The sequence below is a fragment of the Diplotaxodon limnothrissa genome, linkage group LG6 (genome assembly GCF_057381915.1).
Source record: "Diplotaxodon limnothrissa isolate DT_005_m linkage group LG6, D_limnothrissa_male_GT1.1, whole genome shotgun sequence".
NCBI classification, from domain to species: domain Eukaryota; kingdom Metazoa; phylum Chordata; class Actinopteri; order Cichliformes; family Cichlidae; genus Diplotaxodon; species Diplotaxodon limnothrissa.
The window spans coordinates 12,429,580-12,454,812 of record NC_140601.1 but is presented as its reverse complement, the minus strand read 5'-3'; the positions used below and the strand labels follow the sequence as shown (position 1 = coordinate 12,454,812).

The following is a 25,233-nucleotide window of genomic DNA, read 5'->3' as shown; positions in this document are numbered from 1 at the left end:
TTTAAAAGCTCAATTTCTTCTTACGTATTAGTGCAGACTGAAATTAAGCTAAGAGTGGTATTAGAAAGCCAGTCTGCAACTAAAACAAATCTTTAAATAAATACCACAGTAATTAGCAGTCAGAGGCTTTAGCACCATTTAGGAATGATTATTTTTCTAATTAAGTAATTATCTGGTTTCAAAATGTGAGGAGAAATATACATAAGAGCATCTCATAGTCACTCAAGGTCAGAAGAAATTCACTAAGTCAATGTTACAATTTGCAGTTTTACGTTCCTTGTAGAACCTTCGTACTTGTCACTCTTTGAGGAACTTTTGTCAATTTCACATGTGCTAGAACACCTTTTAAAATGTGTCTGTTTGCCAGCATGGTCAGTGTGAACGTTGCTGTGCTGTAAGATGATGCATCACTATGTCTTTTGTGTTCAAGCGTGTTCTTTACTTTTGTGCAGCCGTCTGGACAACAGTATGGACAACATGACGGTGATTGAAATCCAGGATGTCTGTAGCATCACCCTCGATAAGAGCCCTTGCGGGGTGAGGTTTTATTTACCTTTGATTATTGACACTCGAATGTTTTGAATTCTTCACTTAAATTCCTGACATATAAAAAAAAATTGAATGTCAAAAGTTTTTCTAACTTCTGTGCCGATGATTTTTCTTTCCGTGCCGTCAGCTGACCGACGCGGTGGCAAACGTGGCTCATGTCTTGCACTGCGCTGCTCGTAACAACCTGACCATGACAGAAGCCGTCGTCTTGAAGCTGGTTCTAGAGCTGACTCAACGTCTGAACTTGCTGATCAAGGAGCTCTCCACAGCAGTGAGTACTGTCCAACAGCTCCACGGTGACTTATAGCTTCACAACATTGCTTTCATAGGCTTGTGTTTTCACTACACACATTGCAGCTTCAGCAAATCAATGCTTCCTCGTTCTTCATCCTCTGTAGAACTTCACGCAGTTGGAATCCGAGTTTAAGCAGATCTTCAGCGAGTCAAACTCAGCAACTCTGACCCAGGAGCACCTGACGGACCCAGCTTTCATCCAGCTCTGGTTCAAGGTCAAGCTGCTGCCCCTCCTGCCCGACGTACAGCCAGAGCTCCTCTCCTGCCTCAGCACCAAGAACTTTTCTTGCCCCGTTTACCAAACCCTGTGAGTCAACCGTTTTCATTTCTCTTTCATTTAACGAGAACGTGGTTTGGTGCAGTCGTTCTCACTTTGTCTTTGCCCTGCTGTGTGCAGTGTGGCGGCGCTCAGTGAACGCATGAACTTTTTGGATGCTGATCCGATGTACAGCAGCAACATCTACGAGTACTTCATCTACCCCTTCCTGCTAAATCACAACACCTCGGGTAAGAAGAGGACACAGACAACACAGATTAACACACAGATACTACAAAACCAGTTCCTTTGGCATTTATGTTAATGTTTGTACAAATGCTTCAGACCCCCAGTGTGTCTCTGCAGTTAATAACAGCGCAGAATGGCTGCAACTCAACTTTGGTTTCTTCTCGAGCTTTGCCTCTATCTTTGACTTCTACGCACTCAACCCTTATTTCTCTGGAGTAAGTTTGCAAAACACAGATGTGCTCAGACTTAACAGAAGCAGTAATTTTACTATACAGTAATTGTGCTCTCCTCTTCTGCTTTGTAACCCGCTCAGCTGGAGGCTCTTGACCTCCTGACTCCAAATCAGACGGTAGAGTTGCTGCTGTTGACTCTCCCAACTCCACCAGAGAAAGACATTGTCATCAGCCAAGTGTTTAACTTCCTGACGGAGTCACCTGCAGCCAGGAAGTACCCAGAGGTCCTCAGCGCTTTGGTCAGGCTCGCTGGAGAGGTAACAGCTTTGGCTGAGATGTGTACACAGCAAAATCTCCCGTGTTAAATTAACACTAGAGAGTGTACTGGAATATTTCTAACATTTTGAGTTATTTTCCAGTGTTAGAACATCAGCACTGCTCGGTGTTAGTCATTGTTAATCTTCAAAACTGACTAGGTTACTTTTAAACATATAACACTGTCAAAAGTGTTAATTTAACACTCAACAGTGTTGTATTTAACACCCAGAGGAGTGGACCCATATAGACACTCTCTAGTGTTAATTTAACACTGGAGATTTTGCTGTGATAGGTGTTGAGCATGCTTTAGCCTTTCTCAAATATTAATCATAAAATATGCAATTTTTCAGATCAATCCTTCCTGCGACATCTACAAACAAATGTGAGTAACTTTAACCGGTTTTCTGACTAAATGAGCCTCACAATTCTTTCCAAGCTGTTTTGTTCAGTGAATCAGGAGAGCTCTCTCACTGCAGACTATACCTGCAACCATGTTCAAGCTAAGGCTTCGTAGCAATGCATTAATGGCTAAAACTGAACCACTGCTATTGCTATTATTAATTCAGAAATGAAAACAGAAAGAGAAAGAAATGAGATTACAATATACATTGTGGCATTAATATAGCTTATTAACTGGATTAATACAGGATAATGTAGAAAATTAATTACATGACAGGTAGTCATTTTTAATGCAGATTTAATTTCAGCTTTCAATAGTGGACATCACAAAAACAAGGTCTGAAGGTCTGATTGGGTAGCTCTCTATATACTCTTTATTTACATGTGTGTTTTGTGTTCTTTTGTATTCCAGCTTTACACAGCTCTATGCAGCCATACCATCTCTGCCTCCAGAAATGGAACCAGTCACCTGGGCCACTATAGAAGCCCTGATAAACATTGCACCTGTCGGTACGTTTCACTGCCTCACAAACACAAAGACAAAAAACGACTGAGTGCACAATGTAATGGCTTAAGCTAGTCCATGTAAGTAGACCTAAACCTGTGCTTTTGCTGACTGAATATTTTTTTATTTTCTGATTTGGATAGAGTGCGTGCCGGCGAACCTCAGGGTGAGATTTTTTCTTCTATACAATTTAGTTTAAATCCTAACAAATCACAACAACTGTTGTCTTTTCTGCTCATATCACATCTTAATTTGAATGCTCTTAAGCTGTGGTTGTCACAACGGTTTGAATAATATTTCAATCATTGTTTTAATTTGTTAATCCCGTCTTTTACAGTGCCCGGTAATCCCGCTCAATGGTAAGACTTTTTTTGACTGTTGCCAGCGTAAACACTAATACATTCTGTTTGTATGATTTCTGAAAAGAAATAATTTTCTGTTTTTTGACAGAAACTCAGAGCTGTGCAGGAGTCAACAGGTAACCCTTTTAATAGGATTTACATAGTAAGCAATGCTACTGCAGTTGTTTTCTATTCTGACGTGTATTTCCTGTCTTGTGTGACCCAAAGCTCTGATCTGCTGTCTTACTTGGACACCTTTAATCAAGTTCCCTGCAACGTCCCCTTGGAGGAATATGCCTGTGCACAGGTAATGATTTACTTTAACAGAGCCGGTGAGGACTCATTACTGTTTATTGCAGAGAATAACTACACGTCCTCTGTCTCTTTCACACATCCAGCTGGACAACTTCACAGCCAATCAACTGGCATCTCTTCTGATGTGTAATCTTTCTGGGAACAGCGCCCACTCCAAAACTCTGTGGAAAATCCTGCTCACTAAAGTCTCCAATGTTTTAAACCCAGCCCTGGACATCCTGGCTAACATGGTTAATGACTTTAATAAGCTTTAACAAACAAATAAGGATTCATGAAATGAATCATTCAAACACTAAGTTACAAGAATTGTGACCTGGGGAAAAGTTAATCCGCCTTTAAAATAACTCAATTATCTCTTGTTTAGCCGATGCCCGTGATTCCATCAGCGCCACAGGTCTTGGATGTGATTGGAGAGATCAGAGTGTCGCTGCTGACAGATGAGCAGCTGCAGAACAGCGAAGTTATCAGGTTGTGGTTCTCAGGCCGCCTGAGGAGTTTCTTGCCTTACGCATCAGGAATGTTTCTGCGCTGTCTCAGCAGCACAAACCTGACCTGTCAGTCATACCAGGAAATGTGAGTATTTGTCAGAATTGCTGCTGCACACGCCCAACAGCATGCATCCAGTGTGGTTCACAGTTCACGTTTTGATTTCCAAGATTCATCTGTGAAGATGAACCCTTCAGAGGATTTCTGCAATTAATATTTCTAAATTTGATCTGAACTTCATTCAGGTCTAGAATATTTCGTGTCGTATCCATTAATAAAAAAAAACTGTCAGCGAATGGAGTGTGGAGTTGTTAAAGAAAGACGCAAAGGGCATGGCAAATCATAGGGCATGGCAGAGAGAATTAATCTGCAAAAGTTCACAGTTTTACTTACAATGAAATCTCAGTTAGCTGTTAGTTTGCTATTTTTCATATTTAAGATGAGTAATTACATAAAAAAAATCAGTCGTAAATGTAAGGAAGCGATAATAACGATTCATTATCAGATGAAAACAGTCTGGAAAATCACAAACAAGTCAGTAAAGCTGGCACATGGCATGAAAGTAAACCAACCTTCGCTGTAACATCAAGAACAAAAAGACAAGTAGGACAGGAAGTGTAGAAGGCACGCAGATGAGACTAAATTTTATTAGTTTCAGGTTGGCCATTCTTGTATTTTGCTCGTTTGTGTTGTTGTGTTTGCACATCTCTGTTGCTTGTGGGGCTCGCACACAAGAATTTCACTCGCATGTGCTGTGCCAGTGTGCCTGCACATGTGATGTGACAATAAAAGTGATTTGATTTGATTTGATTTGAAATCAAGAGTCGAAATACAACAATACAACAACGGTTGGTTTAGTCAAAAATCCAAAGGGTTCTCTGTTATATCCATGCAGTACAAATATAAATTTGTTTTTCAATTACAAAATGTTATTGGTTAGTTAGTTCTCTTTTTTTTTCTTTTTGCCGTGATTTCATTTTCAGACTGCAGACGTTTATCAGCCAGTTTAACCAGATGACCTCAAACCAGCAGCAGTTGGTCTTGCAGGATTTCATACTGCAGTTCCTGACGCAGCCACGCTCAGGTACGCGCATGCTTCGTATTTTAATTTAACAACTAAAAAAATAAAATTAAAAATCAATCATTTACAGTTATTTCTACTTTTTCAAAACTTCTTCTAGATTCCAGCTGTGTGTCCACCTCCAACAGCACTGCAGTGTGGATACAGCAGAATTTCGGTCCATTTTCAGCACTTCTGTCGCTCACTGAGCTGATCCATCTCAACCCACAATTCAACCCTGTGAGATGGGACTTCGGTTAATTGACGCGATTTTAAAAAATACAAACAAACAAAGCTGTGAACTAATAGAAATAACTCTCACTTGTTTCGTATTTCCTTTTAGATTGAAGTCTTGACACTCCTGACTGCACAACAGAGCGCAGAGCTGCTGTCGCTGTCGCTTCCAAATCTGCCGGACAAAGCTGTCATCATCAACGCGCTCTTTGACTACCTGACCGTGTCTGCTGAAAAGAATAAATTCACAGAGTTCCTGACCAACCTCACCGTGTTCATTCACCCGGTAAAAAGAGCAGCTGCCTTCCTGTTAAGTCATCATTTTTACTTTCCTGTGCTTGTTAAAGTAATGAATGATGTTTGCTTTCTTTCTCCTCCAAGGAAAACTTCACTTGCTCTTCATACAAAACGCTGTGAGTTTCACATCTACTTATACTCGGCACTTTTGAAGTGGTTAAACTTTTTTATATAATCTGGCACTATGATTAAAATCTGTGTGTTTACATGTTACAGGTTTGCCAGACTGGACTTGGCCATACCTGTGGTTTCTCTTGGCATTGTTGCAACTATCACACAGACTAAAGAGGCTCTATCCCACCAACTACCACCTGGTGAGTGTTACATCAACATAAAGATTTAGAACACTAATTCTCAAAGTCTTATATCCAGCTTTGTCTCTTCACTGCTTCATCTTATTCCACACACCACCTACTCTATGGACACGCTAAATGTAAATTGTCAATAATTAGCAAGCGTCAGGAATAACATCCAGTCTAACTGTAGCTTATTACTGAACTGATTTTTTTTTTAAATACATTAAACTGATTTGCATTTCCTGTGTTTTTATTTCAGACTGCATCATTGGAGAGGTAATTGTATGTTTTAGATTATTTGTTTTGTCTTACATTAGTCTTAATATAGTAGATTTGTAATGTGCTCTGTGTCTGTTTCTCTTACAAGTGTAATGTCAGCACGGCAAATGGTAAGTTCTCCACTTCTTTATGCATAAAAATGCAATTTTTTTATTGTCAATTTATAACTTTTTTTTCTCCTTTTTTTGGTACAGAAACGGAAATCTGTATCGGTTTGAACAGGTAGGATTTACATGAACCTGTTGGAGAGTTTACTTTTTATGCAACGTTGTCCCAGATGTCAACAAAGTACCAATCACATGTTTTATTTTGAAACCACAGAACAGCAGTGCAGCTCCAACTCACCAGTGCACAGACGAGCGGAAACCTCTGTGACTTGGCCGTTGAGCAACTGGCTTGTGCCTCGGTAAGAGCGTCACATAATCTTTTTTAATTAATTTATTTTTTTGCCTGTCCCATTTGGTTCTTTAGCCGTCAGAATTGTTGTCTGAAGACCAGCAAGGATACCCAACGGATTTACTTTGCCAAATGGATCATCACGGCCTTGCCGTATTGGTCCATTTGATCGACCTTTGTTGTTATTATTTATTTTATTTTATTTTCAGTTGTTACAGACGAGACAGACATGACTGAGGGATAGAAAAGGGAGAAAGAAAGATGAAGGAAAAGAAAAACAGAAGGGAAGAGGGACAGTGAGGAAGGGCACTTAAAAAGAGAAAGAAGAGAAAAAAAATCTCCTGGATCACCTGTTGAGAGAAAAAGAAGAGAAAACAAGCAAAAAACCAGAGCAACATACTAAACACAACACCGTCACGTTAATCTAGCTAAGTGTAAACAGCAGTAAATACTAAATATTGAATGTTGTTGTGTAGCACGCAGGACCGACAGCGCACAATGTGCTTGGAAGTAGCAGCCAATAAAGGTGTAGTCTATGTCTATGAACAGTGGACACCCGCGTGGACACCTGTGTGGATCAGCGTGCTTGTATTCAAAAGGTTTGAGTGTGAGTGAACCGAGCCGCAGGCCCAGAGGCCCCTTTGCCCCGGAAGAGGCCTGACCAAGCAAAAAAAAAAAAAAAGCGTCACATAAGTCAACAGCCGTCTGTGATTCAGCTCGTTTTCACTTTCACTGTAGAGTCTAAACTGTTCTCTGTCGTCACGCAGCTGTCAACAATAACAGCAGAACAGCTGGCAATGATACTGAAGTGCAACCACTCCTCCAGCTCGAGTGGGTCCAAATCTGTCTGGAAACTTGTCCTCTCCGAAACCTCTCAGGTCCTGGACCAGGCTCTGGATCTGCTCGTCAACACGGTATGAAAGCATTACACAATATTTTGTAAGACGAGAAGAACCTTCTGCAAACCGTCTGTTGTTGAAAGATAAGAAAAGTCAGTAGTTACATCACATTTTGATCTTTGTTATAGACTCTGGACGCCAACAACCCAGCAGTGTCCGTGATTCTGGACACCATACAAGAACTCCGAATAGATACTGTCAGCATGGCCACCCTCAATAATCTAACCTTCATCCAGACGTGGTTTGGCCGCCGCCTTCTCCCATTTCTGCCAGCTGTTTCACCTGACTTCCTTTCATGTATCTCCACAAAGAACCTGACCTGCAGCTCCTACCAGGCCATGTAAGAAATTAGACCATACAAATTACATCAAATGTGACTGCCTTTCTTGGTATACCAAAAGCCTGCCATTTTTTAATTAATCTAATCCCAATTTCAATTCAGTCAGCAGATTTTGAGTCAACTCCGGCCACAATTGACGTTTGCCAGGCAGGTGTCTGTCTACACGCACTTCATTAAGGTTTTCCTGACCAGGAACAACAGCACAGGTACACTGCTGTATTACAGCCCAGTAACAATCAATGGCAGCCTATTAACAATTACAGTCTATGTATTGTTCACGTCACATCTGAATTAATCCAACATTCACACATGTTGATAGAATTGGTGGGATTCAGGAATACAGTAATCCAGGGTGGTCACGTGTATTGCAAAGTGACATAACAATGTATGATAGATGCTTTTCCTTCAGCACAATAAAGCTGAATTTCCTCTGTGTGTGTTTGTGGTTCAGACCCCGCCTGCAGCTCAGGCATTGCCACCAGTGCACAATGGCTGCAGGTGAACATGGGAGGTTTTGCCTATCTTGCGACGTTCCAGGACATTCAGACGATCTACTCCAACTTCTCAGCGGTGCGTTATGATGCACTGCATTTTCTGTCTTTACATCTGTTTTCTTGTGGGGTGGGGTTTCCCTCTGTGATAACCACAACTGTCACTGACAACATGTGTGTTTGCATATGCAGATGGAAGCCCTGTCACAGCTCACGGTCAGACAGCTAGCCGAGGTGTCCACAACACCTGGCCAGCTCACAACTTCTGAGCAAGTCAACATGGTGATGAAATATGTGCCTGACCAGTCTCTGGCTGCCTTCTTTGATGATTTCTCATCTGTTCTCCTGGTGAGCATACATCATGTTATAAAGTCACCTGGTGTGTTTTGTTGATACTAGAGGTCAAGTCAAGCTGAGTTTATCTGTTCATCACATGTAAAACATTCATACGTTTTGTGTTTGTTTGCAATGATGGTAAACTCTAACATTTTTCTGGTTAGTCTTCTCACACAGAAGTTGAAGAAGGTCCTGTTACACCTGTTACATCTAAAAAACATGATTATTACTTTTGGTTTTTTCTACAGGCTCCTGAAGACGCATTGCCTTCAGTCGTGAGGTCAGCCATGTTGCAAGTTGTGTTTGATCGTGCAAACCTCTCCCTTCCTTCGATGAGTGATGCGGACGTAGAGGTGTGGCTTGCCTCCCGGCTGCCACCTCTGCTGGTACAACTTTCACCAGGACAAGTTGCACCTTACTTCGGAATACTGGCAGGACGGAGCTGCAGCATTGAGCAGCTGGGGTGAGCACAAAGCTTCAAGCACCATATATGGAAGTATTTAAGCAATCTGACTGGAAATAAACCTTTGCATTTTTTTGTTTCAGTGTACTGAACCTGAACATGACTATCTCAACGCTCAGCACAGACACACAGCAGAAAATCTATGATCAAATCCTCCAGACCCTCAGAGGTAAAGCTAACCCAGGAAACCAGTAAACTCAGCTTTAATTTTTTTTGTTGGATGCTTTATGAAATTGGGCTGTAACATTCCTGTAAGCGAGTAGCCCATTCACATTTCTTAACATAATGGCTGCCAGCCTTGTGAAAGTGAGAGAGGAGTCAGACATTGAGTTTTCTCCTATGCTCGCTCTTGTTATTTTTTCATTAAACATGTATGTTTGTCACATTTTATGTGAATACAACAACAAGTAAAACTTTATTTATTTATTTTATTCCAGATGGCTTAACAAAGCATGAGGCAAAGTTCCAATATTATAACCTAGTTTGTGTCTCCACCTTTTCCTCTAGGTCCAACACCTCTCCGCTGCTACAGTGACAGCTACAACACCAGTTTCTATGGTTTCCTGGAGCAATCTTTCATGGGTTTCCAGTTTCCCAACCTCACCGCCTTCCTGTCGCTCATGCCTCCTGACAGAATGAGTCTGGTGTGTTGACTTGAAAGATATCAGGAGTAAATATGATAAAGCAAGAGGGGAATGTCTTAATTTATGTCTTCTAATCTTCTAGATCATAAATTCCATCCCTCCATCGGAGCTTGGGGATTATCTACGACGTCCTAATGTTGTCGACAACAACGCACAGCTCTGCATGCTCTTCAACAGCTACAGCCAGACACCACAGTTTCTAGAAACTGTACGTAGCCCAAGGCACAAGCAGAAATGCAAACACAATGCAATGATTAAACACATTAATCTGTGCATTGCCTCCAGGAGTCTCTGCCGGAAGCGGTGAGGCGCTCCATCCTGCCCTGCGTCTGGCCCATGGCCCTCAGCAGCACCCAAACGTTGGAGGTGGATGCTTGGTTTGACCAACGCCTCAAGAACTACTTGCCCTTCCTCACAAAGAGCCTGATCAGTCCCAGTGTCATAAACAGCACCTCCTGCCTGGCCTTCCAAAAACTGTGTGTTTTACTACAGCACTAAATCTTGCTTTATATGTTTTTTTGTTTTGTGTTCTGATTTAAATTTGTTGTGTTTCAGTGTCTCAGTCCTTGGGGTATACAACTACACTACTGCTGACTTTGTGAGGGGAGACGTGTACAACACCATCAGGACTTACCTTTACGTCGGCTCAAGTAAGTCTTTCAAGAATGCCAGGGTCAAGGATCAAGTGGGATGCTAATTCAAGTGGGGGGGAAAAGACATTGATCAAATTATATTCTACATGAAACTGAACAGCAACCACATGTCACCTAAAAGCACAACTGCCTGAGCACAATTTAAATTAAAAGGAAAATTTAGTTGTACACAAAATTCAGGTAATTGCAATTTTTTTCAGTTTCCCTTCATTTTGCAGCACCATAGATTGCTGTGCTTTGGATATATCTGTATATACCTAATACTCATCTTTGTGTAACAGTAGAGAAAAGGTATCCGGTCGTTAAGTAATGACGTGATGAATCCTACTTCCGGGCCTAAAGTAGTCTGAGTTTAATATGGCTTTTGTGTTGTTAACATGTTTAATGTATTTTCTTCTATTTAATCTCAAAAATCTCCTAAAACAGTCAGTGATCACTGTTGACCTCCCTCGGCTTTTATTACCACTAATCATTTATTTAAGCTCAGTTTTTAAAACCTTAGGATGTAACTACAGCCCAGCCCATGCAGCAGTATACGAATGACTAACCTCGTATTGTGGATGGATTATCTCAGTTGTTCTCCTGGCTGAAGTTTGGTCCTTTTACAGCATCCTGCCATGCGATTACATTTGTTACTGACCACCGAGAACACTCACGTTAACTTTTATTGAGTGGAAAAAAGTTAGCTTGTTTATATTATGCTAACATAGCGGGTTACATAGTGTGGGTTACTTCAGTAACCCTACAAATGTCACTGCTGTTTAGTTTTCTGTCTTCATTTATGTTGGAAGTGATAACAGAGCTGTACGTTTTAATTTGTTTCCAAAACCCCGCAGTCAGGACATGCTATATTGTATTTAGATAGAAGCTAGCGAGCTAACTTCCTGCTAACTTCTAACTCCGTTAAATGTCATAAATTCCATTTTCATGGATGCCTGGATGTTAAACTCAATTGTTACACCTGGTAGAGCAGAACGTTGATCATTTTATTAAAGATGAAAGACTTTAGACAGTTTAGTAGGTAGAACAGTGGTAGTACAAAATGGCAATAGAGTACACATACAGTATAAATACGTTAAAAGCAAGACAGCATCAATCTTTCACTGATGCTTGTCCCCGTCATCATTCTTAATAAGGTTCAAAGACTTTGTCTTTTATAACTTTGTCCTGCTTTAATATTTTTCAATTTTAAATAAACCATAAGGACATCTTATTTTCGATTTGCTTATATTTAGACCAATCGGCAAACTGTTGGATCACAATGTTAATTCCAGTAAAACCTGCCAGCTACTGTAGTAACAGTTTGTTATGGTCATCATTTTTTATTGCTTACTTTTTACATTTGACTTCAAGAATTCACAGCAATTAAAAAAACGCTACGCTGGAGTAAAATGATTATAGATTGTAGAGCAGGGCGATATGATCAAAAATATTTATCACGATATACATTTGAAAATTTGCGATAACAATATAACTGACGATATAATTGACACTTGACAAAATACCTTATAAGTCCACGACTTTATTCGTGCAAAAAAATAAATCAACGTATTTTCACTTAAACAAGCAGCTGTTTTTTATGAGCATTAAAGTTATATAAAAATTTAACAGTGCAAATGCAAATTCCTTGCTGACAGTTTAACCAAAAGGCATTTCCAGTACAAATTGGCCGACATATCCTCAGCATAACCATGTATAATATCCACAAAACTTAAAAAGAGGTTATACACACACAATACGGTAATATTATGTTGAAGCACAGTACATATCACTCCGCGAGGCTCCTGCCTACGATAGCCGTAATGCTCCAACAATCCATCAAGCGGTGCGGGTTCGTAGCTTAGCAAAGTTGTACTAAAACATTTCACAGATTTTCGAGCGCCATGTACCACATAAAATCGTTTTGAGGTCAGTAAACACAACCAGAATTCATACATAAGGCACATGGGGTTATAAGGGGCACTGTCGATTTTCAGAAAAAATTTTCAGAAAAGGATTGATTTTAAGTGTGCCGTATTTTCCAAAAAACACGGTAATAACAACAGCCTGCTAGCATGCTCTACCAAAAATAGTGCTTTGTTGTGTATCTGACGGACGAAAGCTAAACAATTTCCACACCACTGAAGTTGCAGCATTTTTACAAACCAATTCTGGTTTATCCGTTTCATTCAACGATCCGCTTTCACCCTTCTCATTCTCTGTCGGCGGCACGCTTTTTCCGCCATGTGCGTATTAAAAAAAGGCACTGCGCATGCGCGTTTTACCCATATTCTATTGCGATATTTAATTTTCTTATCATTGCCTGACATTATACCGGTATTACCGTGAATGCTATGATATGGCCCAGCCCTAATAGATTGTATTTTTATTTATTCTGAACTTTATCATTATTATTTATTGTTAACATCTTTTTTTTTAGCCTCAAATCCAAAGTGTTACTTCCCCAGCAACCCACAACTGAATTCCACAGCTTGGTTTGCTCAGTACATCGGGTCTTTCGTCTCTTTCCTCACTCTGGACGATGTTGTGGCATTTGGATCTCAGTCGGTAAAGAATCAACATTGGCGTAAATTTTGAACTGACGCTGATTTTTTTTTCTACTTGGATTCATTTCATGACCTACAGATGTGCTTTTCTCCCCTCCTTGCAGGTCATTCAGATCTTCACAGTGAACCTTCAGAACATCGCTCTTTTCAACACCTCTTTCTTACCTGCAAACCTCACAAAGTACTACACCACCCTTTTATATCAACAGGACAGCAACTTCAACCCCTTACTGTGAGTTTAAATCTATACAATATGTTGTGTTCTCCAGCCACAAATCCTGCATTTTTCTGTAAGTGTTGTTTAACCTTCTTTGCAGCCTTCCTATCTTGTTTCGGTGTGTCGCTCCTGGTCCAGCATTTACCCAACTGAGTCCAAGCGACAGTATGATAGTTCTGAAGAATCTCACAGTTCTCTGTACGGACCTGGACCCACAAGTAAGAAACATTTAAAGAAAAGAAAAACAGCTATGTGTGCAATCTGCTGCTAAAATGAATAGTTATGTCTATAACTTCTGTTCCTTGAAGGAGAGGAACGAGGTACAACACACAAGTATAGGATATCACGCCCTTGCATGTCCTGGCTGAAGAAACCTTTATTCACGCCTGTGGTGACATGTGCACAACCCCGCCTGGACTGTCATCACAGTCATCCCTCAGTTTGATAGCCGCTCTTCACCGACCCAAACTGCTCAGTGGGGCCACCTTGTGTTGTACCTTGTTCCTCTCCTTCGGGGAACAGAAATTATAGACAACTATTCATTCCCTTTCAGTCGATTTACTCGGTACAACACATGGGACATACATACACGCCCTGCAGAGCAACCAGAATTGAACCACCACCACCTTAGTGTGCGGTAGACCCAGCATAAAGAACAGTATGAGCCACCGAAGGGGCTGTAACGTCCAACCGATAAGACCGCACAAAAGTATGCGGTGATGCCCAATTAGCTGCTGCACAAATACCAGCAACAGTCACTAATTTTCATATCCACTGACTCCACTGACACCCCCTCCTTCCTGTGCTGAATTGTAGCGTAAGCGAATCATTCAGGACTCACTCACCCCCTCCCTCCTGGCTCATAGCTTCTTCTTCTTCTTCTTGGTTGGCAACCAATGTTAAGGGGCATTACCGCCCCCTGGCACACAGCTCAGTGGACATTTAGATGAGAAAATATATATTTGACACATTTGAGGAAAATACTAATAAAATAAAATAAAAATAAATAAAATAAATGTTCCCTTTAGAAATATATATTTTTTGCTCTTTAAAAATAGTTGTTTTTCTTTTTCAATCACTCATCCTAGAAGTAAGATTTACATGAAAAGAGAAACAAATTAAGTCTGAGTGAAAATGTACATTTTTTGCACTCTCTGGTCAACTGACTCAGTGAATCAAATGACTCAAAAAACCCGATTCACTTTGGTGAGTGACTCATTAAAACTCGATTCAGTAAAAAGAATCAAATTTACCATCACTACTCCACATCAGCCACGCCGCTTTGCTAGCTGGAACACCAGTGTCGCCACATAAGGACGCTGTCATAGCCTGTCAATGACGTTGATTAGCTGCGTATGTACGAATGTGAATCGCATCATTGGCTGGACTATGGGATAAGGTGGCATCATTCTAATCCCATATGGTAGCAGCCAGTCACTTACTGACTAACACTGCAAAACAGAATTGTTAAAGTTTTAATTTTAATTCCAATTCAAGTTAGATTTTTTTGTGCGCAACGCAGATTTTCTGTGTGCAGAGGCTGTGCCAGCAGTGCGCAATTGCGCACGCGCGCAGCTTAACATTGCTGATGGCTCTTTTTTGCTTCTCATCCTTCACCATCTTTCACATGATTCAGTTTATTTTGAAAAATCTCAACAGGATCTTGAGCTTTATTCTGAAAGGTGTATGTGGAAAATAAACAAGCGGACATGCGATGGTTTTGCCGTCGTTAATGCTAATGACAACGCATAAAAACAGGCGCTTGTCCGTCTGTAGTTTGGTTATATTAAATATAAGAGAAAGAGAGAACTTTAAGAAATTAATATAGCCACTACAGTGACCATCAAAACGGTGAAAAAATATTGCCATAAACAGTTTATTTTGCGACACCAGGAAACAAACGATAGCGTAAAATAAAACGATAGATGTTTTTATATCGTCATCCGATATATATCGTTATATCGAACAGCCCTAAATAAAACCACATTTCTGTAACATTAGTAATTCCTTTTGTGCGTAATTTTATATTATTGTTGATAATAAATTACTTAAAGTAGCAAAACAACCTGAAGAGCCAAAAAAAGCCGGCTCTTTTTGGTGAGCCAAGCCGAAATTCCCATCACTAGTACCGAGTGATTCGACTGAAAGGGAACCTAACTTAAGAAATGCACATACCTACATTCAATACAGGATAGGTAAGGTCAACTAGACATGAATGTTATAAGATTTCAATCTTTCAGAGATTCAGCATCTTGCCTGGTATTTTGGTAAAAAGTAGTTTATTATTTCCTTAAATTTGTCACCCACATAAAATTGGGTTTAGTTTCACTTGCAGGCTCCTGTTTTGAATCTGATGTTTATTATTTAGAGTGGTGTAGAGCTCTTTGTTCTGGCGGTACGTGATTTTAAGAAGGGTGAAATGGAAAGATGAATAAAAGAGCACTAAGCTCTCCTTTTATTAACTTGATAAAGTTTTGTTCCCCAGAATATTTACACTGTAGACATAAATTTGACTCTACTGACAAAGTTTTCCTCTCACGTGTGAAGGTCACAGCTGCTTTGGCAGGTAACTTTGGTCAGAACATTGACTCCACAGTCATTTCTGCCCTCGGCAGCCAAAGCACTGGCATGTCGCTGAATCAGATCAGCTCAATCAAACCCCAGGACTTAATAAACTCCATCGGCACTCTCTCCACTGTGACGGGCTGGAGCGAAGGCCAGGCCATGACCATCATCCAGTCTCTGCTGTCTTCGGGCATCATACAGGTTGCAGATTTTAGACTGAATCCTGACTTTAGAAAAATCAAAGTCATCTTTGTGGTCATGTTCACTTATGCGTGTGCTGCTTCCATCCTTTCCACCAGATCAACAGCTCATCATCGCTGATAAGTCTGGGCACTCTCATCATTGGTGTACCTTCCAGAGTGTTCTTGAGCATCTCTGGTAATCAGCTGATAAGTGCCTCCCAAACTCCTTCACTGGTGGCAAACCTCCTTTCTGGTCCTCAGATCATCCAGCAGGTCTTTGTCAGTCAGGTATGACAGGTTTTCTGTTATAACTTGAGCATGATTTGAACTGCACACTTCCATCAGCTGCTTTGGATAAAGATAGAAAGCTTTCCACAGAGAGTTAACTCACAATGCTTCCCATCTCCTCTCAGATCATATCAGTGAACACCAGCAGCGTGCAAGTGATCCAGAACGTTCCCAATGACCTGGCCACTGAGATCCCTCGATCCCTGCTGGTGGGCTTCTCCAGTAGCAACGACGTTATAACCATACTCAACAGAAAGGAATGGAAACCGCAGCAGGTAGAAGATGAAACCCTCAGCTTAGTTTTTATTGTCGTGTTGTGCTACATGCCTGTTATTACAGACTCTTTTTGTTTGTTTGTTTTGTTAGGCTGAATTGTTCTTTGAGTCGGTAGCTACAGAGAGCGCCTCTGCACAGCTGGGAGGTCCAAACAAGTGAGTTCAAATCAGTCTGGGAGATCAATCAAATCAATCAAAACAACCTGCAAATGGGTTTGAGTAGAGCTAACAGTGTATATGTGTGTGTGTGTGTGTGTGTGTGTGTGTGTGTGTGTGTGTGTGTGTGTGTGTGTGTGTGTGTGTGTGTGTGTGTAGTTTGTCATCCTCTGTGCTTCAAGGGTTCACATGCACTGGAGCGAGGAACATTGGCAATGAGCAAGTCAAGAACCTGATCAAAGCCTGTCGGAGGTCAGGCAGCAGGAAGGTTAAACTAGTGGAGTCTCAGGTACAGTGTTCAAGGCATTTATGGGATATTTAAAATCTCCTTCATATCTGCTCAAATATTAAAAAGTGAACATATTGGACATCAAAGGAGAAACTAACAATTGTTTAAAACACACTTAAAACAATATATACATACCCTGTGAATCGGGTTATATAGATTACACCGTATATAACTCTGGCACATAGAGTTAGGGTAATAAATGTTTGAACAAAGATGCAATTTTTGCATGTTGCAGCTGCACACCACCACAGTGGATTAAAGTGCAGACTTCCAGCTTTGGTGGAGAAGGCAAATTACAAAAATGCGTTACCATCCAACAAGTCATGGAGCTTTCTTACACATGTTCTCCGTCATAAACGGGGACGATACAAGGTGCTAATTATTTTGCCTTTTTTTTTAATCAACAGCTGACCTGCATGTACACTTACATTAAAGACGATGCTGCCAACTTCAACCTCTACCCTCCAGATGTGCTGCTGTATTATGAGTAAGAATCCTGTCTGTTTGTTCTGAATTAAAGCTGAATGGTGGATGCTACAGCTTGTCACACTTGTGTTTCCTCTTGCAGTTACTCACTGGTGCCGCAGGCCAGCTGCAGGGCCTATTTCACAGAGTTGGGAAATGCAGACTTCTCTGTCTTCTCTGCAGCGCTCAGCTACAAGCGCACTGCCCTGTTTGAAAACGCAAAGAGCTGCTTGGTGAGTCCTCGAACCACACATCACTTCTTGAGCTCTAAAGATTAGATGTATTAATAATTGCATGAAATGGAAATAACTGTCATCACACTAAGGTTTTGTTTAATATTTTGAGTTGAAATGAATTTCTGTTTCTTTTATTTTCAAAGGGCATAACAAACACAAGCTTAACTAAAGATGAAATATCAGTATTGGGAAACATGTGCTGCATCCTGGATGCGTCCTACATCCTAAACTCAGATTCATCCATCTTGGAAAATCTCAAAAGCTGCCCCAGCCTCACTTCTGCTCAAGCAGCTGCTGTTCAGGCTCGAATAACTAATGGCAACACAAGATATGGGTACGCAAAACGCTTCACCGCTGTGGCAGATTTTCATTCCTGTTTATTTGTTTCCTTGTCAGCAGATTTACATTTTTACATTTGGCCCTTTCTGTCCTTCATAATAATAATCACCGTTCTGTTTTCGTGATAACCAGAGCTCCTTCAGTGTGGACTGAGCAAACTCTGAAAGACCTCGGGATGCTGCCGCTGTATATGTCTTCAACCTTCTATGATCACTTCAACACTGTGAGTAATACATGACCGCAAACATTTACATTTTTTGATTTTGGTTTTTGTTTTTTGCTGTTAACCTTGTTCTTTATGCGCATTTCCTTCTTTCCCTTTGTTCTTGTGAGCAGAAAACAAAGAACAACTACTTGAGGTACTTCCTGGGTGTTCTCAAGGAAAACAACGTGGACAGTCAGAAGATCGGGAAGCTGAAGAGCGCAATAAAGACGTCCCTTCCGGATGAGTCAAAGCGATCTCCAGGTTGCTTTCTTTCTGTCAACTGCTCGGCCCATGTGTTAGAACAGGGGTAGGCAACCTTTCTGATGATGAGTACCATCTAAAATTCCCTCAGAAGTCAGTGTGCCATATGATTGCATTAGCAATAAATTTAATAACACTCTATATTAACAGTTACACACTATATAGAACAACTTTATACAATTATATTTTGTCGCAGATGTTGGCAGCTATCAGCGAATAGTTATCAGGTATTTTGAAACAAAAAAAAGACTTTTTATCAATAACAGTAAATGAACTGTGCAACAGAAAATGCAAATGCTATTTATAGTCTCCTCACAACAATGATAAGAAAAATAAACTGGGCCAATATGGCATGTTTGTTAATACAGGGATACACATGTTAATGTGATCTCTGGTCTCCCACTCAGAGACACAGGTCTCCGAGTGACCTGTGAGACCCCATTGAAGAGCCATAGGCTGTGGATCTCTTAGGATCTCACTGTTGGGTTTGTAATAATAATAATGGATTGGATTTATATAGCACTTTACAATGCCACTATTCATTCACTCTCGCATTCACACACTGGTGGAGGTAAGCTACGGTTGTAGCCACAGCTGCCCTGGGGCAGACTGACAGAAGCGAGGCTGCCATATTGCGCCATCGGCCAACACCAGTAGGCGGTAGTAGGGCTGCTCGATTATGGCAAAAATGATAATCACGATTATTTTCACTGAAATTGAGATCACGATTATTTGACGATATTTATTTAACCCTTTAAGACCTACTATAGAACCAAGTCCACCAGAGCTTATATTATTTTTTTACATGCTGTAGTGCCATTTGTGGGAGCATTTCAAGTTGCTATACATCAATACAACTGTTATAGCCCATATTTTAATAATATGTATGCATTAAGTCCATAGTAATTACATAAATTGCAAAAAAGTGCAATAAACTACAAAAAAAATTGAAAATCGCTTTTGTTTTGTTTACATATATTTCTACTTGGAGAAATTTAAGAGGTTTATCCCTCAAAACTTTAAATACAATAAAGTTGCAAAAAATAGTTTACAACAACAGGAAATTTATTTTGAGTGTCTTCATAGTTTTATTTTGGAGATACAGCAATTTTTATATATTGCAGGAAAAACAAAAAACAATCCTATGATGCAAATTTGCAAAGAAAACAGCAGGTGCATCATTTCACTGTGGGAAGTGTTACGAACAGCTGATAGGAACGGCAAAACGTGTTTCTGGAATATTATGTTTTTGTTCCTGCAAGCGCTTTTTATGCAATTTTTGCAAAGCTATATGTGGAACGAAACCGTGACCGAGGACAAGCTGATGGCATCAGATGTAAGTACAACTCCTCCGGTTTCATATGCAAAACAAATTATTGCGCTAGCTTACACGGTTCAGGTTCTACAGGGATTTAAAAATAGTTACGCAAAACGGAGCGTGCTGCTCTGACCGGCTTTAAAGGGTTAACAATGACTTTAAAAAAATAATATAAAATAGTGTGCAACACCACTGAAGTTTTTTTTTAAACTCTCTTTTCAACCAACGGCAGTCACTCTCCAAATAACTTCTGCTTAGCTTTCCGAGCTTCCCTCGGGTCCTCTTAATCAGCGGTCTCCACCCTTTTTTGCGCCACGGACGGTTTATGCCCGACAATATTTTCACGGACCGGCCTTTAAGGTGTCGCGGATAAATGAGGGAGGGGCTAATAATCGGCTCAGTCATTTTTAATGATCGTTGAAAGCCCAGATCGTAATCGTGATTAAAATTCGATTAATTGAGCAGCCCTAGGCGGTAGGGTAAAGTGTCTTGCCCAAGGACACAACGACCAGGACAGAGAGCCCGGGAATCGAACCGGCGACCTTCCGGTTACAGATACGCTTCCCAACCCCCTGAGCCATGGTCGCCCACAAAGGTGGAACAGAATTGAAAATGGAATCGGAATCATGAAAATCTTATCAATACCCATCTCTACTTATGAATAAAATAAAGTTCACTATCAGTAACATCATAGCACCCACTCAGCTGTATAAAAACTCCGTCATGCTAGCTAGTACGCAGTACGAGTTATTGCAACTGACGGTAAAAAGTCAGCACAACGAAAATAAACTGCACCTAAACTTGGTTTATATCTGACCCAGATAGACTGCAGGTCATAACTTCTTACCTGAAGTTCAGTTCACCTGACACTCGGACCGGCGGCCGCCTCGGGTCTCTCCTCCTCCTGACTCCCCTTTCCCTCATCCACCTGCTGGCCTCTGTGGAAGCTCCGTCATAGCCACCAAACAACTGAGTTATTTTTACACATCGACCAGCATCTGGCCAATCCACCACTTTCACTGTTTATAGCGTTGACAAAAAAAAAATCATCGGCCCATAAAAATGAAAAATCACCAGTCCAGCGATGGTGCCATCAGTTAACCCTTCTGGCACGCATGCTCAGGGTTGCCGACCCCTGTATTAGAATCCAGAGAGAATTTACTGTTTAACCAAAAATTGTTTCTCTTTCTGTGTTTCAGCCTGCACTTTGGGATTCATAACCCGTGTTACTATCGTTAATCTAACATTCCCCTTAAACTATGATATAAGTCAGTTCACCAGCTGCCTCAATTCCACCATTGTCAAAGACAACTTGGATGCCCTCGTTAACCAGGTGCAGGAGCAGAACTACACAAAGATTGTTCTCAGCAAGTTGCGAGAGGTAAGTGGCAAAAAAACTCCTGGAGCCTATCCCAGCTGGCATAGATTTAGAGGCAGGTTAGGCCCCTCCTGGAGAGCAGGTGTAACACACAGAAGCATTCAGAAAAACATAACACACATTCTGACCTACGGTCAGTTTAAAATCAGTATTCGACCAAACCCCGTGCATGTTTTTGGACTTTGGAACGAAGCATGAGAACCAGCACAGACACAGGGAGGGCATGCAAAGTCTGCAACGCTGACAACTTCTATTATTTAAGCCTTAAATTTTAACTCTGTGATACCATGTGTCATACATGGCTTTTGTGAGTCTTTAAGACCTCAACATCACCAGGTCAATTTTGTTTCTGCTGATAAACCTAAATAAATTGTAGAGGAATGTCAGATGTAGCAAAGATGATCCAAATGGAAGGTTCAATAAACACTCCACTTTAAAACAATATACATAATTTCCTGGCAATTACCTCATGATTCGGGCTTTACAAGGTTAAGTGATATCATCAGCATCTGACTGGGGTTTCTTCTCTCTTGGTCTCTTACTTTTTGTGGCTATTTATTTTTAAAATTCCACAGAAACACGTGAGGAAGTTAAATGATTAGAGTTTACAGTTTTTGCTGACGATCTTTTAGATGGTTAAGCATGAGTCTATACTTTTTTCAAACCCTAAATCCTTGTTTTGTTTTTGAGGTGTTTTTGCATTGTTTTGTTTGTTCTCAGCAGTTTTTCTCTTTGAATAGTTTGCTATCTAAATTTGAGTCTAAATATCTTCTGACCTTCCTAAATTTATAGGCTTACAGTGCCAGCGGCATCATCCCAGAAGATCAGGTTCAGATCTTAGGAGCAATGTCCCGTAGTGCAACAATGGAAGACATCAACATGTGGAGTATTATTCAGATCGACACACTCGCTTCTTTGATGGATGCTTCAAACGGGCCGTGGGACCCGGTTCTGGTGAGCAAACAGAAGAAAAAATCTGAACGTGAGCTTACTTTACATGCTTGTGTCTTCACACCGATGCTTGGTTCTCCTCATCAAGGCCAAAGCCATCATCTCCAAGTATCTGAGTGTAAAGGGGAACAGTCTCGGCAGTGTGGAGCTCAACGTCTTTAGAGGACCAAACCTGTGCGCCCTGGATGTTGTTGTTATCAGGAACATTTCGGTTGGAAGCATCAAGTAAGGCGTCAGAGCTGTGACTGTGCATGAGTGTGTGTGTGTTTGGAGGTTATTTTTACATCACATTAGCAGCAGGTAATATCTGAACAAGAACATGTTGGCTAAAGGTCTGTCAGGGATCCTGTACTTACAAAGGCAGGTGAACCCACATAAATCTCTAAATTATTATTTAGATAACTAGAAAAAAAAGTCTGATTTAATGATAAATAATGTTAAATGAATTCCATAAACTCAACACACCATTCCTGTGTGTTTTATCTCCTGCAGGAACGCCGATGCTCTGGACATATCCAGCTGCACCACTGAGAAAAAGCAAGAACTGTTTTCCCTCGCATATGAAGCATTTATCCCAATCACCCGCTCAAGCACTATCTCCACTACCAGTTACCAGCTCATACAATCTTACCTACGTAAGCAAACAGACCCACATTCACAAAAAACATCATTTAAACAGCTGAAAGTTAACGTAACTTTCATTTAATTAATTAAATTTTTATTAATTTTTTTCCATTCTTGCAGCGGGTGCAGATTTTAGGTTTATCCAAGACTTAGTGTCTGCCAATATCAGTATGGACGTCCCGACCTTCACTGGGCTGCTTGAGAGTGTTATACAGGTCAGTGCTGCATGTCTGCACTTTGAATTCTGAATTTTAGACTAATTTTGAAAAAAAAAAAAAAGTTTATTTATTTATGTATTTGTGGGGTGGGGGTGGAGGGGTCTTGCATTATAGTTCCTCAATTTATTTACTTCGCTCAAACCATTAGACGGGGCTGATAAGTTGTAAAACTAAATTGTCCTTTTTTTTCTGTCAAAGATTAAAGTAAGTGTGTTTATTTGCTCATAGGATAAAATGTGTCTGCTCTGTTCTCCATAGAACCTGACTGTTAGTGATGTTAAAGGTCTTCTTGGCACCAACCTCCCACTTTTGAAGTCATATGAAAATGTGACAGTGGTGCAAACCTGGATCAGTTCACAGTTTCAGTCTGAACTTAATGGCCTGGGAGTGGGGCTTACAGGAGGCAAGGTTAGCACCACCACCACTACACCGGGTACATCATCAACAACAACATCAGGGACAACTTCAACAACAACATCAGGGACAACTTCAACAACAACATCGGGGACAACTTCAACAACAACATCGGGGACAACTTCAACAACAACATCGGGGACAACTTCAACAACAAAATCAACAACTGGATCCAACAGCACCACGGGTAAGTATTACAAAAGGTAGCATTGGGTTAAAACATTCAAAGAACAACACCTCAGATAAAGCAGCAGTACCACATTTCAACATTTAATATAGCACACTGTCTGCACATAGAGCATTCTTGTGCAGGAAGAGTGTGGGCAGGAAGGGATTTGTGTTACAAGAAGTAAAGGAAACCAAAATAAAGCATGAAAACATGAAATGTTAAGCTAGCGGTGGACCTTCTGCTGCAGATGAAATCTTTCAATTGCTCATTTTAAGCATTTTTGTCTCATATCCTGCTGTTTTGTTATGAGTATGTAAAGATCATCTTACATCAGAAGCACTGACAAGAAAAAAAACAAAACAAAAAACACATTGGTGGTGAAAGGGAACTTGGTTTTTACTTGCGAGATCTGCAGTGTGATTAATGATGGCAGCATGAAATACAGTAAATACTTAATATTTTCATATTATAAAAAAAATCCCAAGTCAGAAAAACTAGTACAAGCGCGCACTACAGCTCTGAATACAGCAAACTTGACATATTGATAGTGTAAAGATCACAACTTGATATGAAAAATGAAGATATTAAATATTTGGTTGACTACATACCACTGTTGTGAAATGAAAATGATACATTTTTAAATGGTGTTATAGGTGCACAAACACTAAGAACCATCGGTATGTGGCTGCTAGGCAACATGATGACAACAAAAGACATGATGTAGATAAGAACCTTAAAGGGTCTGAGTTGTGCCTGTGTGCCCATTTTAGCTACTCAACTCCTGATCATGTAGGAATTTGCAGACAGACAGAGATTTGGTGTATCATAGTAAAATTTTCTTTATATATTTTTAATGATGGCCAGTTGTTTTGCATACTATGCAAAATATTGTTCTACCTTTAGACAGAATTGGACCATATAAATAAATAAATTATAAAAGATGCTTAAAAAGAACTGGCAGTGATTAATCGAGCAGTGTCAGAGTTTTCTAAAAAGCCCACTTGTTGAGGCTTTTGTGTGGTTGATATGCTAGTGTTCCACAAATAATTCAGATAAAGAAATTAAATCAAGGGCAAAACGTTTTATTGGTCTCTAATGTGACTGTACGTTTCTTTCCAGGCAATGCTCCTCCAGTCCGAGACGCTGGCTTCTCTTTCTTCGCTCTTCTTGTACTCCTCATCACTTCTCAGTATGTTGTAATGTAAAGACAACTTTTCTCATGGAAGATTATTGGAATATGAATTATAAAATGGTAGATAACTGGATAAAGGCTTGAAATAATTTTTTTGTTTTAATTTATCATTAATAGAAGGAAATAATGTTAAACAGAAGGGCATTTGCTTCGTTCCTTGTAACGCTCGCTATGAACAAAATAGTGCAGGTGCAATAAGACAAATTGTAAATGATGTATTTTTGATTACTAAATCTTCCTGAAACCTTTTCATGAACTATTTCTAAGGTCATATTTTTGCTTTATTTGTTTTCTATTTTTTTTATTGCTCCATTTAAATTAAGATATTTAAAAGGATGAGGACTCAACAGAAAAATGACAGGTTCGGGTGACGGGTAACAGTTTTCATGATAGCTCTTTCTTTATTCAGTCTTACTATGAAAATGTATTTGAGAGATCAATAATAAACACATTTTAAACAGCCTTAAAACAGTCATTGGAGCTCGTTATTTGGTGTCAGTGTTTTAATATTCAAAGGTTTTGAGAGAGAAATTGTTAAAAAGGTCGCCTAATTTCATTTGTACACCAACAGCAAATTAGTCACGAGATTATCAGTTATTCAATTATAAGGAAATGTTCATTAGTGTCACCTTTTGTAAGTGTGTTTTGTTTGCAAAAAGCCATGTATAAATT

General features: G+C 40.2%; 1 protein-coding gene across 1 annotated transcript in view; it reads left to right on the top strand.

The window, feature by feature from the left end:
• mslnb (mesothelin b) overlaps positions 1–24,574 on the top strand; it is a 33,364-nt gene extending 8,790 nt beyond the window's left edge. Inside the window, exons 11-64 of the mRNA XM_085355664.1 lie at positions 453–537; positions 677–820; positions 948–1,150; positions 1,241–1,350; positions 1,445–1,563; positions 1,662–1,838; positions 2,190–2,221; positions 2,651–2,748; positions 2,887–2,909; positions 3,081–3,102; positions 3,194–3,221; positions 3,313–3,391; positions 3,483–3,629; positions 3,764–3,972; positions 4,869–4,969; positions 5,067–5,185; positions 5,289–5,465; positions 5,561–5,592; positions 5,693–5,790; positions 6,032–6,048; positions 6,140–6,161; positions 6,246–6,273; positions 6,373–6,457; positions 7,215–7,361; positions 7,475–7,686; positions 7,789–7,892; positions 8,138–8,256; positions 8,370–8,525; positions 8,762–8,976; positions 9,060–9,145; positions 9,484–9,620; positions 9,703–9,828; positions 9,906–10,096; positions 10,176–10,270; positions 12,693–12,820; positions 12,924–13,051; positions 13,137–13,254; positions 15,584–15,802; positions 15,901–16,071; positions 16,197–16,346; positions 16,438–16,502; positions 16,662–16,791; positions 17,199–17,278; positions 17,360–17,489; positions 17,636–17,826; positions 17,964–18,054; positions 18,168–18,297; positions 20,815–20,996; positions 21,786–21,947; positions 22,033–22,169; positions 22,437–22,579; positions 22,689–22,783; positions 23,045–23,387; positions 24,504–24,574. Coding sequence (XP_085211790.1) covers positions 453–537; positions 677–820; positions 948–1,150; positions 1,241–1,350; positions 1,445–1,563; positions 1,662–1,838; positions 2,190–2,221; positions 2,651–2,748; positions 2,887–2,909; positions 3,081–3,102; positions 3,194–3,221; positions 3,313–3,391; positions 3,483–3,629; positions 3,764–3,972; positions 4,869–4,969; positions 5,067–5,185; positions 5,289–5,465; positions 5,561–5,592; positions 5,693–5,790; positions 6,032–6,048; positions 6,140–6,161; positions 6,246–6,273; positions 6,373–6,457; positions 7,215–7,361; positions 7,475–7,686; positions 7,789–7,892; positions 8,138–8,256; positions 8,370–8,525; positions 8,762–8,976; positions 9,060–9,145; positions 9,484–9,620; positions 9,703–9,828; positions 9,906–10,096; positions 10,176–10,270; positions 12,693–12,820; positions 12,924–13,051; positions 13,137–13,254; positions 15,584–15,802; positions 15,901–16,071; positions 16,197–16,346; positions 16,438–16,502; positions 16,662–16,791; positions 17,199–17,278; positions 17,360–17,489; positions 17,636–17,826; positions 17,964–18,054; positions 18,168–18,297; positions 20,815–20,996; positions 21,786–21,947; positions 22,033–22,169; positions 22,437–22,579; positions 22,689–22,783; positions 23,045–23,387; positions 24,504–24,574 — 6,607 coding nt within the window. The remainder of the gene's footprint in view (positions 1–452; positions 538–676; positions 821–947; positions 1,151–1,240; positions 1,351–1,444; positions 1,564–1,661; positions 1,839–2,189; positions 2,222–2,650; positions 2,749–2,886; positions 2,910–3,080; positions 3,103–3,193; positions 3,222–3,312; positions 3,392–3,482; positions 3,630–3,763; positions 3,973–4,868; positions 4,970–5,066; positions 5,186–5,288; positions 5,466–5,560; positions 5,593–5,692; positions 5,791–6,031; positions 6,049–6,139; positions 6,162–6,245; positions 6,274–6,372; positions 6,458–7,214; positions 7,362–7,474; positions 7,687–7,788; positions 7,893–8,137; positions 8,257–8,369; positions 8,526–8,761; positions 8,977–9,059; positions 9,146–9,483; positions 9,621–9,702; positions 9,829–9,905; positions 10,097–10,175; positions 10,271–12,692; positions 12,821–12,923; positions 13,052–13,136; positions 13,255–15,583; positions 15,803–15,900; positions 16,072–16,196; positions 16,347–16,437; positions 16,503–16,661; positions 16,792–17,198; positions 17,279–17,359; positions 17,490–17,635; positions 17,827–17,963; positions 18,055–18,167; positions 18,298–20,814; positions 20,997–21,785; positions 21,948–22,032; positions 22,170–22,436; positions 22,580–22,688; positions 22,784–23,044; positions 23,388–24,503) is intronic.
• The last annotated feature ends 659 nt before the right edge of the window (positions 24,575–25,233 follow it).